General features: G+C 43.0%; 1 protein-coding gene across 1 annotated transcript in view; it reads right to left on the bottom strand.

Moving 5' to 3' along the window:
* Prkar2a (protein kinase cAMP-dependent type II regulatory subunit alpha) overlaps positions 1-8149 on the bottom strand; it is a 72918-nt gene extending 64769 nt beyond the window's left edge. Inside the window, exon 1 of the mRNA XM_046431315.2 lies at positions 7614-8149. Coding sequence (XP_046287271.1) covers positions 7614-7860 — 247 coding nt within the window. The 5' untranslated portion in view covers positions 7861-8149. The remainder of the gene's footprint in view (positions 1-7613) is intronic.
* Positions 8150-13638: the final 5489 nt, after the last annotated feature.

Below are 13638 nucleotides of genomic sequence, written 5' to 3'. Positions count from 1 at the left end.
GCCCTACAGCTGAGCTACAACCCCAGCCCCTAGAGAAACCTTTTCTAAAAACATTTAACTTTGAACAAAGTACCAGACTACACAAATGAAAACAGCATTTTAACTCAACCAAAAGTAGTCATCATAAAAGGAGTAAGTCACCTAACTTCACTAGGCACTGTTTCCTTTTTAAACTGGATACAATAAAAAAATATTGTCCACAAATAATATTGCAGCTGTACATAAGGTTTCAGAAAATCTTCAACTTCATGCTTTAACAGTAATGAAGAGAATGGCATCAAGTTTTGGAACATAAGGGGAAGGTGATCACTTTCTATAAATCTTTACCCCAGTCTTGAGCAGCTAGATCTCCATCCACCTCCTCCTCTGTATGATTTGCTATAGTAGTCCCAATCATCATAGCCTCAATCATATATCCTCTGTCATAGTAAACCTAACAGCGTGAGCTGCCATAAATAAATCTTGCCATGTAAATAAATGGCTAGTGTTGGGATATGTGGTCTTTTTGTTACAGAGAAATCAACTCTGATTCTATGTCCAACAAACTCTATTGAGTAAGCATGTTGTTTAGCTTCCCTGGCATCACCTACATTTTCAAAATAGACAAAGGCAAATCCTCTTGCCAGGTGTAGTGACACATGCCCATAATCCCAGAAACTTGGGAGGCTGAGGAAGGAGGATTGCAAGTTTGAGGCCAGCCTCAGCAACTTAGCAAGGCCATAAGCAACTAAGTCTCAAAATAAAAAATAAAAAGGGCTGGGGATATGACTTAGTGGTACAGCACTTTGGGTTAAATCCCCAATACCAAAAAAAAAAAAAAAAAAAAAAAAGGCAAGTCCTTCTGAATGCCTAGACTGCTGGTCATATACAATAGGCACATCAACAAAGGGGCCATATTTAGAGAACACTTCTAGGTCTCTTTCTGTGCTATACAAGCTAAACTCAAACATTCCAAGATAACAGTTGGGGTCAGGATTTGTCCAACTGCCAACGTGACCCCTCTGAGTAGATTGTAAGTTCAAGGCCTACCTCAGCAATTTAGTGAGACCCTATCTTGGAAAAAAAAAAAGTGGGGGCTGGGGTTGTGGCTTAGTTATAAAATGTCTCTACAAACAAACAAACAAAGGTTTGCTGAGCTTCAATCAAAAGCTGCCAACCTGTTCCTCCTTCATTATATAGGGTTCACAGCAGACACACAGGACATACACACTGTTTTCTGAGCTTTTCAGAACCAAAACACCCCGCACCAGCTCCAAATAGGCTCTAAGTCTTCCTAATATTTTTTAGGGCGGGGGATGTACCAGGAATGGAACCCAGGGGGCACTTAACCACTGAGTCACATCCCCAGACCCTTTATTTTGAGACAACATCTCAGTTGCTTAACGCCTAAATAAGTTGCTGAGACTGGTTTTGAAACTGCTATTCTTCTGCCTCAACCTCCCCAGTCACTGGAACTAAAGGTACATGCCACCCTCTCTCCCGGCTTAAATCTCCCCAATTTTTGACAATAGTACCAAGACAATTAAATGAGAAAAGAATAGTCTTTTCAAGCTGGGGTGTAGCTTAGTGGTAGAGTGCTTGCTTAGCACATGTGAGGCACTGGGTTCAATACTCAGCACCACATATAAATAAAATAAAGGTATTGTGTCCATCTACAACTAAAAAAATAAAAACAGGACACTGGATATCCCTATGCAAAATATGTTGTAACTCATATGTTACCAAAATAACTCAAAGCCAGGCGCAGTGGTACACACCTCTAATTTCAGCAGCTCAGGAGGCTGAGGCAGAAGGATCCCAAGTTCAAACCCAACCTCAGCAACTTGGCAAGGCCTTAAGCAACTCAGTGAGACTCTGTCTCAAAATAAAAAATAAAAAGAGCTAGAGATTTGGTTCAGTAGTTAAGTGCCCCTGAGTTCAATCCCTAGTACCAAAAAAACAAAACAAAACAAAAAAAACCCTCAAAACATGTCAAAGGACTAAATGTAAGATCCAAAAGCTACAGAATTCGTAGAAGAAAATACAGGGGACAATCTTCTTGACCTTGGATTTGGCAATGATTTCTTATATATGACCCTTAAAGCATAAACAACAAAAGAAAATACATTGGACTTCATCAAAATTTAAACTTCTATGCTTCAAAAAACACCAGGCAGAGGCTGGGAGTTAAGTTTAGTGGTACCATGCATACAGCATGCATAGAGCCCTGGGTTCAATCCCAAGCACACACACACAAACACATACAAACATAAAATAAAAAACTTCAAAAAAGTGAAAAAGAATTGAGGGCACAGGTCAGTGGTAAAGTGCTTTGTCTAACATGCATGAGGTGCTGAGTTCAATTCCCAGCGTTTAAATAAAAAGTAAAAAGACAATCCACTTAATATTTATAAACCATGTATCTGATAGAAGATTGATATCTAAAATATACAAAAACCTTCTACAACTCCAAATAAAAATATTTTTAGTAGCCAAAGGACCTGAAGACAATTCTTCAAAGTGATATATAAAGGACCAACAAAAAGTTGGGGCTGTAGCTCAGTGGTAGAGCACCTGCCTTGCACATGTGAGGCACTGGGTTCAATCCTCAACACCACATAAAAATAAATAAATAAAGATATTGTGTCCATCTACAACTAAAAAAAAAAAAATTTAAAAAAAAGGACCAACAAATACCTAGAAAGATGCCCAACAACATTCAGTCATTAATTAGGATAATGCAAATTGAAACCATAATTAGGTTCTAAGTTGGCTATAATAAAAAATGCACATAGGTGCTAATAAGGATGTGGAGGAATTAGAACCCTCAATAATAATAGTTAGAATATAAAAAGGCGTAGCCACTTAAGAAAGGAGTCTACTGGGGGCTCAGGTTGTAGCTCAGTAGTAGAATGCTTGTCTAGCATCTGTGAAGACCTGGGTTCGATTCTCAGCACTGCATATAGATAAAGAAAGTAAAAAAGAAAAGAAAGGTCCACTGACAACTAAAAAATGTTAAAAAAAAAAAAAAGTCTTACCAATTCCTTAAAAGTTTAAATACAGGATTATAATATAACCCTGTAAATTTTTTTTTTTGTGTGTGTGTGTGTGTGTTGCTGGGGATTTAACTCAGGGCCTTATACATGCAAGGCAAGCACTCTACCAACTGAGCTATACCCCCATCCTATGGCCCTATAATTCTACTTCTAGGTGTATACTTAAAAAAATTAAAAATTTACATCCACTACAACAGGCATTGTGTAATCCTAGGAACTCTGGAGGTTGAGGCAGGAGGCAGAATAGTCAAGTTTGAGGCCAGCCTCAACAACTTAGCAAGACCCTGTCTCAAAATGAAAAATAATTGGGCTGGGATTGTGGCTCAATGGTAGAGCACTCGCCTAGCACATGCGAGGCCCTAGGTTCAATTCTCAAAACCACATTTTAAAAACAAATAATAATAAAAAGGGCAAATGATATAGGTCAGTGGTAAAGTGCCCCTGAGTTCAATCTCTATACATTCGCCACAAACTTGTACACATGAATGTTCACAGTAGTATGATTTAATAGTTACAAAGTGAAAACCATATAGTTCAACATTAGGGATGATCACTTGAGTCTACAACCAGCCTGGGCAACACAGTAAGAACTTGTCTCAAAAAAATTTTTAAAATGAGGAAGTGAGGGGCTGGGGTTGTGGCTCAGTGGTAGAACCCCTTCCTAGCATGTATGAGGCACTGGGTTTGAACCCCAGCACCGATATAAATAAATGAATAAAATAAGTCTATCAACAACAACAAATTTTTTTTTTTAATGAGGAAGTGATACATGCTACAACATGGATGAATTCTGAAAACATGAAGCTAAGAGCCGGACATGTAGCTCAGTGATAGAGATTTGTCTAGCACACATGAGGCCCTAAGCCCATTACCCAACACTTCCAGAGGAAGAAAAAAAAAAAATTATGCTAAGTGACAGGTGTGAATCATACGATTAATTTATATGAAATGGGCCGGGGTTGTGGCTCAGAGGTAGAGCGCTCACCTTGCATTCGTGAGGCACTGGGTTCGATCCTCAGCACCACATATTGTGTCACACCTACAGCACAACGTATTGTGTCCACCTACAACTAAAATATAATTTTAAAAAATTTATATAAAATGTTCAGGATAGGCAAATCTATAGAAAGATTACAAGTTGCCTAGAGATGAGAGCAATGAATAAGTGTTGGTGGGTAATAGCAAAAGTTTATAGGGCTTCTTGGGCTGGGGATGTGGCTCAAGCTGTAGTGCGCTCGCCTGGCATGTGTGCGGCACGGATTCGATCCTCAGCACCACATACAAACAAAGATGTTGTGTCCGCCGAAAACTAAAAAGTAAATATTAAAATTCCCTCCCCCTCTCTCTCTCTTAAAAAAAAAAAAAAGTTTATGGGGCTTCTTTTTTGTGAGTTGTCATAGGAATCAAACCCAGGACCTCATGCATGCTAGGCAAGCACTTTACCACTGCCACACACTTCTTTTGGGGTGATGAAAATGTTCTAAAACTGTGGCTGAACACAGTGGTTTATGCCTCAGGAGGCTAAGGCAGGAGGATCCCAAGTTCAAGTGTCAAAATAAAAAATAAAAAGGCTTTGGTGTGTGGGGCTGGGGATGTGGCTCAAGCGGTAGCGAGCTCGCCTGGCATGCGTGTGGCGCGGGTTCGATCCTCAGCACCACATACTAAGAAAGATGTTGTGTCCGAAAACTAAAAAATAAATATTAAAATTAAAAAAAAAGGCTTTGGTGTAGCTCAGTGGTAGAGCACCTCTGGGTTCAATCTCCAGTACTGAAAAAAGAAAAAAAAATTGATTGTAAATTATATCTTGGCTTGGCTGTTACCAAGCCAGTTGTAGTAGCACACACCTATAATCTCAACAACTCAGGAGGCTGATACAGGAGAATAGAAAGTTCAAAGATAGCCTCAGCAACTTAGCAAGGCCTTAAACAACTTAGTGAGACCCTGCCTCAAAAAAAAGAAAGAAAGAAAAAAGCGGTTCCAAAAGAAAAGTTGGGAAACTCACAAATAATAAATGTTTTATGGTGATTACAAAAGTGAATCAAGGGGGCTAGGGCTGTAGCTCAGTGGTGGAGCACTTGCCTAGCACTTGTGAGGCACTGGGTTTTATCTTCAGCATCACACAAAAATAAATAAAATAAAGGTATCCCTCTGCAACTAAAAAAAAAAAGAATCAAGTCTGAATGCCAGTTTATTGTTCTTCTGCAGATTAATTTGTAAGTCTGTATTCTTCCAGCTCTCCACAAATAAATATTATTTCATACTTTGATATTCTGATATACTTTGATATTAACGTTTTGAGTAAATAAAAATTTGATATTAACGTTTTGTGTAAATAAAAATTGATGTGAGACAGGTTATAGCTCTTTTTTTTTTTTTTTTTAAATATTTATTTATTTATTTATTTTAGTTTTCGGCGGACACAACATCTTTGTATGTGGTGCTGAGGATCGAACCCGGGCTGCACGCATGCCAGGCGAGCGCGCCACCGCTTGAGCCACATCCCCAGCCCCATAGCTCTTATAATTTATAAATAACAGAGAAACAAACCTAGGAGTCACTCAGAAATAATGCTTTTAAAAACACATTTATCTCTGGGAGATTGTTGTCACTGCCCTCATTTCAAAGATAAGAAAATCTGAAATCAAACAGGTTTGGCAACTTGTTCATGACCTCGAAGCAAACCTGTGGCAGAGATTTGGAAATTTTCTTTTCCTTTTTTTTTTTTGGTTGAGGGGGTAACTTGGGGATTGATTGGTCAGGGGCACTCAACCACTGAGCCACATCCCCAGCCCTATTTTTTGTATTTTATTTAGAGAGAGGGTCTCATTGAGTTGCTTAGCACCTCACGATTGCTGAGGCTGGGTTTGAACTCAAGAGCCTCCTGCCTCAGCCTCCTGAGCCGCTGGGATTACAGGTGTGTGCCATAGCCCTGGACTGGAAAATTCCTGATTTCCCCCAAATTCATAATGTAACATGCAAGGGAAACACAAAATAGCAGTATCTACTCTTTAAACATGAACAAATTTAGGGACACTTTTCCACTGAAGCTTATAATCTCCCACAGAAACTCTTTGCCAGCTGTGACTTGAAAAAGTCCCCCCCAGTGTGATCTAATAACACTAAGATTCTTCATCTCTCAAATGTTTTTACTATTTTGTTAAATTCTATCACATAAAAAGTAGGATACTGGGGCTGGGGATGTGGCTCAAGCGGTAGCCCGCTCGCCTGGCATGTACGAGGCGCCGCTGGGTTCGATCCTCAGCACCACATAAAAAAAAAAATAAAGATGTTGTGTCCACCGAAAAACAATAAATATTAAATAATTCTCTCTCTCTAAAAAAAAAAAAAAAAGTAGGATACTTATATTGTTAAATTGGCAAATCATATGCGAAAGAAATCAAGAAAATGAAACTGCTTCTAGACATTCCTTTGCTTAAACAAGTTGTAAAAAGTGTTGTTTTCTTTCATGCAACAAATAAACAAGATACTGTCTGCTTATCAAATATTATTCAATTGTTTTAAACAAATTAAAAATATATGGAGCTGGGGTTGTGGCTCAATAGTAGAGTGCTCGCCTAGCATGCATGAAGCACTGGGTTCAATCCTCAGCGCCACAAAAAATTAAATAAAGATATTGAGTCCACCTAAAACTAAAAAATAAACAAATAAATATATGTGTGTGTGTGTTTGTGTGTATCTCCCCCCCCAGGGACCATATGTAAAGAAATGCATACTTAAGGCAGGCGCAGTCAGTGGGGGGCATGCCTCCAATCTCAGAGTCTAGTTAGGCTGAAGCAGGAGGATCTAGAGTTGAAATCCAGCCTCAGCAATTTAGCCGAGACCCTGTCTCGAAAAATAAAAAGGGTTGGGGATGCAGCTCAGTGGTTAAGTGTTCCTAGGTTCAACCTCTGGGAAAGGAAGGGAAGGGGGAAGGAGGAAAGGAAAGAAAGAAATGCATACTCGAGCAAGCTGGGATGAAACGATCTGACACTTGCTTTAAAATTCTTCAGCGAAGGGGGGAAAAGATATATCTGAAACATTTGTGATATATATTGACATGTTGAATGTGATAGTATAAAAGGTTCATTCATCTTTTTCTACTGTCTATGCTCAAAAAAAGTTTCACAATAACCTCCAAAATGAATTATTTTCAAATTTACTGTCCAGGTTATTAAACAGGCTGGATGTGAATGCTCTGATCTTCGGAACTAAAATAGGTTAAGGGTCTCAAGCAAAGGCGAAAAATTTTTTGGCGGGGGCCGAAGTGGGCTCCACACCTCTCCGGCCCTCTCCGCCACCAAGACTGAAAATCCTCACGCTTCCTTCAAGGCTGAATCTGACTAATCTGTCGGACTCAAGAACCATGCAACTCAATTTGGAAATGACACACGCTGGGCGCAAGCCGGCGGCTCAGGAACCCAACAAACTCCATTAGAGAGCTCCCAGGTCCAGGCCCTGGACAGTCGGATTGGCCCGGGCGCAACGCCCGACCCACCGCACCGCTCTGGAGACCTCTGAAGACTGCTTGCACCGCTCCCTCGGTCCCCACCACGAATCCTGGCCGGGTCCGCCGCATACCTTCCAGTTCCACGTCCTCCTCTGAGTCGCCGTCCGCTTCAGCTACAGCGTCCGGGCAGGGCTCTGGAGCGTGTAAGTCTAAAGGAGGGGCGGCGGACGGCAATGAGGCTCGGGCGCGGGCCTCGCGCAGGCGGGTGAAGTAGTCCACCGCGAAGTCGACGAGGTCAGGAGGTTGCTGCCGCAGCACCTCCACTGTGTACCCCTGCAGCAGCTCTGTGAGCCCCGGCGGGATCTGAATGTGGCTCATGCCGGCGGCGGCCTCGGGGACTGGCGAGTACGGGCCGCCGGTGGCCACAGCCTCCGCGCTCCTTCACACCGGCTTCTCTATAGGCGCCCGCGGTCTCCTAACCAGCGGCCCTGGTTTGCCTTCCTCGCGTCGCGCCCCTTTGGCTGGGTCTGTTTCTGAGCCACGCAACCCTACGCTACCGCGGCCAGTCTGGCGCTGCTGCTGCTGTCTCTGGGCCGCCGCCGCCACCGCCGCCGGGGGCACCCACCGCGAGGAGAGTTGGACAGGAGGGGCAGGCGCCCGAGTTGTGACGCACGCGGCCGCAGGCGTGCGCGTCCTCGCCAAGCTCTGGTCCTCAGTGCGCGTGTGCCGCACTGGGCGGCACACCCTCTGGCGATCTGTTCTAACGTTCTCAACGTGCTTGACCTGCTGCTCCCAGCGGGGAACAGGGGAAATTAAGTAATAAGTGGTCTACCTACGAAGCAGGCTGGTTAGTGCCTCTCATTTGGTCAGAAAGACTCTTCATTTATTCTTTTAAAATATGCTAAGAGCCTCTTAAAGGACAAAAGGGATACAGGTACAAAAACACATGCCCACCCAACTGTTGCCTCTGGTAGAGCGCAAGAGGGCCCGCTTTAGGGGGTAAAGTCACGCTGACCCCAAGAAATGAGCAGGACCCGCCTAAAGGAAGATATGGAGAAAAACCATTTTAGCAAAGAGCACAGCAAGAGCAAAGAAAGATTTAGTCAAATCAAGGCCACTCTGGCTGACAGGTGGAATGACTAGAGGCCCCTTGGGAGTCTGGCATGAGGTCTGTGACTTGTCAAAATGGAAAGGCCTTGTAGGAAGTAGAAGTTTCAGTGAGAAAATAATTTGAGAGCCACCAGCAGAGAAATAACATTGAAAGAGGTCACTCAGCCAGCTATATACAGTGAGAAAAGAATAATGCCCAGAGCAGAAACAACTTTTTCTCCCTGTTCTTCCTTTTGAGCACTCCCCCTAAGGTCACAGGTCTAGAACCCCTGTGAACCCCTTCTCTCTCCACATTCCACCCTGGACCCTGGGCCAGCACTGCTTGATAAAATTGAGTAGACCATAAAGTATTGTTATCCTTTGCACAGGTGAACAAAAGAAGCCAGGCTACTACCCAACTTACTTCCCTCCTCCCACCAGATTGGAATGGAATAAAAGGTAGAAACCTTCCTGGGATGTCCATGCTAGAGGCTAGCTATTGATCAAAGACCAATAAGCATAGAACAGTCCTTCCTCTCCCTTTTCCTGCCAGGCCCAGCCAGTGATTAGCTGTAGGCTTGGGAAATGAAGGGCATTTGGGATGGTTAAGCACCACCTAGTAATTACACAGTATTAATTAAAATCCTCACTAGCACCTCCCATATAGCTTGGCACACATCCAGGAACTCAGTGCTGCTGGGAACTGTGCTGCTGGTAGCAGGAACATCTCATCTGCTCTGGTGGAGAAACCAGTCCAGGGTTTAGGCTACATAAGCCTGTGATGACAAACAGGAGTATCTCCTAGAACAAGCTTCTTGATTGCAGGGAGGAATATTTGACCATCAACTTTGTGAAAGGAAGAGCAATGTCCAATTTTTTGCCTGCTGGGTCCTTATTGCACACTCCTAGCGAGGGTTTACTAACTGAATGAATGAAAATTTCAACATAGCAAGCAGAGCCAAGGAAACTGCTTTCCTTACCTCAGTCTCAGAACTAGAATCCTTTTCTTCAAATTCTGCTGATCTTATGATATGAAGACATCAGTATGGACAGGCACTGAGGGTGTTAAGGGTATCTTGACCCTTCTAAGTTTCCTAGAGATTAGCCCTTGACAGGGATACCCAGAAATCCTGGTGTGACTCTCACTACACCACCACACCAGAGGATCTGTCCCTCTTTATGCAATCCTACAGCCATTTTTTGAAAAGGCAAATTCATAATTCCACTCCAAAGTTTGGCCATACTGTCAGGTTTTATATATTTTAAAAGGGGGCAGGGAACTGTACAATTAGGACTCTTACCTCAATAATAAAATAGAGGAGAGAAAAGCTATTCCAAAGACTGGGGTTGTAGCTCAGTGGTAGAGCACTTGCCTAGCATATGTGAGGCACTGGATTCAATCCTAACACATAAAAAAAAAAATAAATAAAGGTATTTTGTCCATCTTCAGCTAAAAATATTTTTTTTAAAAAAAGGAGGTCTGTTAACAGCTAGATATGAGCAAGTTCTCCCAGTCCAAGTAACCTCCACTGGCCTCTGCCAGAAGCAGTTCTGCCCGACTTGTTCTTATATGTCCCACAGCTCCACCAGTCAGCCAAGCCAGCAAACAGCATTCAAAAGACATCCTAGCTGGTCACAGTGACACACACCTGTACACCGCTATTTGGGAAACTGAGGTAGGAAGATCACAACTTTGGCATCAATCTGGACAACATAGTAAGACCCCCATGTAAATAAAAAGAAAAAAAAGTGGACTGGGATATAGCACACTAGTAGAGTGTGAGCTTTAGCACAAACCCCTGCATTCAATCCCCAAACACACACATTAAAAAAGCATCTTAAAAGGAATGAGGACCACAGAAATTGGAACTCCTATACCTGCTGCTCACCTGTCTCCACAGACCAGACTCGAGTCAAGATGAACAGCCAGTCTCCATGTCCAACTTGACTCCTTCCCTCAGCCCTTGACCCCAGAGCAGGAGTCTATCCCTACCCCTTCTGGCCAATCCTTCATTAACAAGTGGAGCCCCAAAGACATTCATGACTACCCATTTGAGCTTGCCAAAGATGGCCCTATAACAGGAAAGAATATCAGGAGCCTGATCCCTGCATCTTCCACCTTTATCCTGAATCCATCCTGCTTGCATTCAAGTTTATCCAGCTGCACCACTGGAGGTTACCATGGTAACCAAAACCATAGGCTGCCAGTAACTAGAAAACAGCAAGTGACAGTGGGTAGAAAAGGCCAAGAGCAGAGACCCTCAGAAGCAAAAGAAATAGGAGGAGACTCCAGAACCCTGAGTGATATATTCTATTCACAACCCAGCAGGCAGTCGACATCTTGCATAGACTGCCATACCACCAACCCCAGGTACAGACTTGGACACTATGGGGCAAATTATCAGAGATGTTTACAATTTTACAATTAAGGATGCATAATAGCACAGGTGGGACATACAGTGGGCCTTGATAAAAATGGCAACTTCTATTTCCAGTGGAACAGTGAATTTCATGATTGTTGTGGGTTTTTTCCTCCTTTGCAGTGTTGGGGATTTGAACCCAGGGCCCCATGCATGCTCGACAAGACTCTACCACTGAGCCACATCCCCAGACTCTTCATGAACTTTTAAAAAAAATTTTTTTAGTTGTACGTGGACACACATTCTTTATTTCATTTGTATGTGGTGCTGAGGATCAAACCCAGTGCCTCATGTGTGCTAGGTGAGCACACTACCACTGAGCCACAACCCCAGCCCCCCTTCATGAACTTTTTTAAAATAGTTTTTTAGTTGTAGATGGACACACAATATTTTTATTTGTTTTATGTGGTGCTGAGGATCGAATCCAGTGCTAAAGCTCACACTCTACTAGTGAGCTACATCCCAGTCCACTTTTTTTTTTCTTTTTCTTTATGTGGGGGAGGGTCTTACTATGTTGTCCAGATTGATGTCAAAGTTGCAATCTTCCTACTTCAGTTTCCCAAATAGCGGTGTAGAGGGGTGTGTGTCACTGTGACCAGCTAGAATGTCTTTTGTTTTTTTTTTGTTTTTATAATTTTTATTGTTGGTTGTTCAAACATTACATAGTTCTTGATATATCATATTTCACATTTTTATTCAAGTGGGTTATGAACTCCTATTTTTACCCCGTATACAGATTGCAGAATCACATCGGTTACACATCCACTGATTTACATATTGCCATACTAGTGTCTGTTGTATTCTGCTGCCTTTCCTATCCTCTACTATCCCCCCTCCCCTCCCCTCCCCTCTTCTCTTTCTACCCCATCTACTGTAATTCATTTCTCCCCCTTGTTTTTTTTTCCCTTTCCCCTCACTTCCTCTTGTATGTAATTTTGTATAACCCTGAGGGTCTCCTTCCATTTCCATGTAATTTCCCCTCTCTCTCCCTTTCCCTCCTACCTCTCATCCCTGTTTAATGTTAATCTTCTTCTCATGCTCTTCTTCCCTACTCTGTTCTTAGTTACTCTCCTTATATCAAAGAAGACATTTGGCATTTGTTTTTTAGGGATTGGCTAGCTTCACTTAGCATAATCTGCTCTAATGCCATCCATTTCCCTGCAAATTCTGATTTTGTCATTTTTTAATGCAGAGTAATACTCCATTGTGTATAAATGCCACATTTTTTTTTTATCCATTCGTCTATTGAAGGGCATATAGGTTGGTTCCACAGTCTTGCTATTGTGAATTGTGCTGCTATGAACAACGATGTAGCAGTGTCCCTGTAGCATGCTCTTTTTAGGTCTTTAGGGGAATAGCTGGGTCAAATGGTGGTTCCATTCCCAGCTTTCCAAGAAATCTCCTTACTGCTTTCCAAATTGGCCGCACCAATTTGCAGTCCCACCAGCAATGTACAAGTGTACCCTTTTCCCCACATCCTCGCAATGGCTTCATAATGGCTGCCAATCTTGCTGGAGTGAGATGGTATCTTAGGGTGGTTTTGATTTGCATTTCTCTGACTGCTAGAGATGGTGAGCATTTTTTCATGTACTTGTTGATTGATTGTATGTCCTCCTCTGAGAATGTCTTTTGAATGCTGTTTGCTGGCTTGGCTGACTGGCGGAGCTGTGGGACATATAAGAACAAGCCCAGTAAAGCGAGGCAAGCACTTTACCACTGAACTACAGCCCGAGTCCTCTTCATGAACTCTTAAAAGGTTTATTACTAAAAAGCTGTCTCCCTCCCCCATATCTACTGTACTTCTCTCCAAGAAGAAGAGAAGCCCAAACTCCTCCAAAGCTCTACTCTTGGCCCAGACCCCAGGCTTGCATACCTTATGCCCTCTGCCTACTGGGGGAACTCAGCTGCAGCAGGAACAACTCCCAAGTACCTGACCAAGGGTCCACTTCTCTAAGCCACTCCAGTCTCCCACCTGTTTCCTCAAACCTGCTGGTTATCTGACCACCTCTGCAAGGCAGCCCCTTGCTGATCCAGTCCTCACAGTTTACTAGTACCTATCGATACCAGTATCTGTTCCACCTTAGAAATGTTAATGAGCTGGGCATGGTGGCACAAGACTCAGCTGAGGTAGGAAGACTGCAAGTTCAAGGCCAGACTCAGCAACTTAGCAAGCCCCTAAGTGACTTAGTGAGAACCTGTCTCAAAAAATAAAAAGGGCCGGGATTGGGGAAGTGGGCTGTTTTTTCTATCCTCACTCAAGATGCCCTTTACTCTCCATAATGCCTCCCCCTTGAGGCCACTGCCTTTGGTCTGATCTATTTTAACAAACATCCATGTTATAGGGAGAAGTTAATTCCCAGGCCACCTGTTTCTGTACCTGTGAGTCAACCCCTTCCCCAGGACACTGTGTCCCATGAAAGTGTCAGTCTCTATGGTAAAACCGCAGTCTTTTTCTGAGACACCTCAGGGCAAGGAAAGAAGCTGGAAAGCAAGGGGAAATCTAGACAGAGAATCATACCTGTATACTTACCACAACAGATAAAGCAGAAAACAGAGCCCTCAGGGAACACTTAGCCTTAGGGCCTTCTCAGTGCCTATTAGGACTCTGTGTGCCACCCTTGACCTGATTCACAGGATAGGTACCTGG

Source organism: Marmota monax, unplaced genomic scaffold (assembly GCF_021218885.2).
Source record: "Marmota monax isolate L192 unplaced genomic scaffold, Marmota_monax_Labrador192_F-V1.1 WCK01_AAM20220418_F8-fsc00022, whole genome shotgun sequence".
In the NCBI taxonomy this organism is placed as follows: domain Eukaryota; kingdom Metazoa; phylum Chordata; class Mammalia; order Rodentia; family Sciuridae; genus Marmota; species Marmota monax.
Note: the sequence above shows the minus strand (reverse complement) of the source record. Positions and strands in the feature narration are given on the sequence as shown.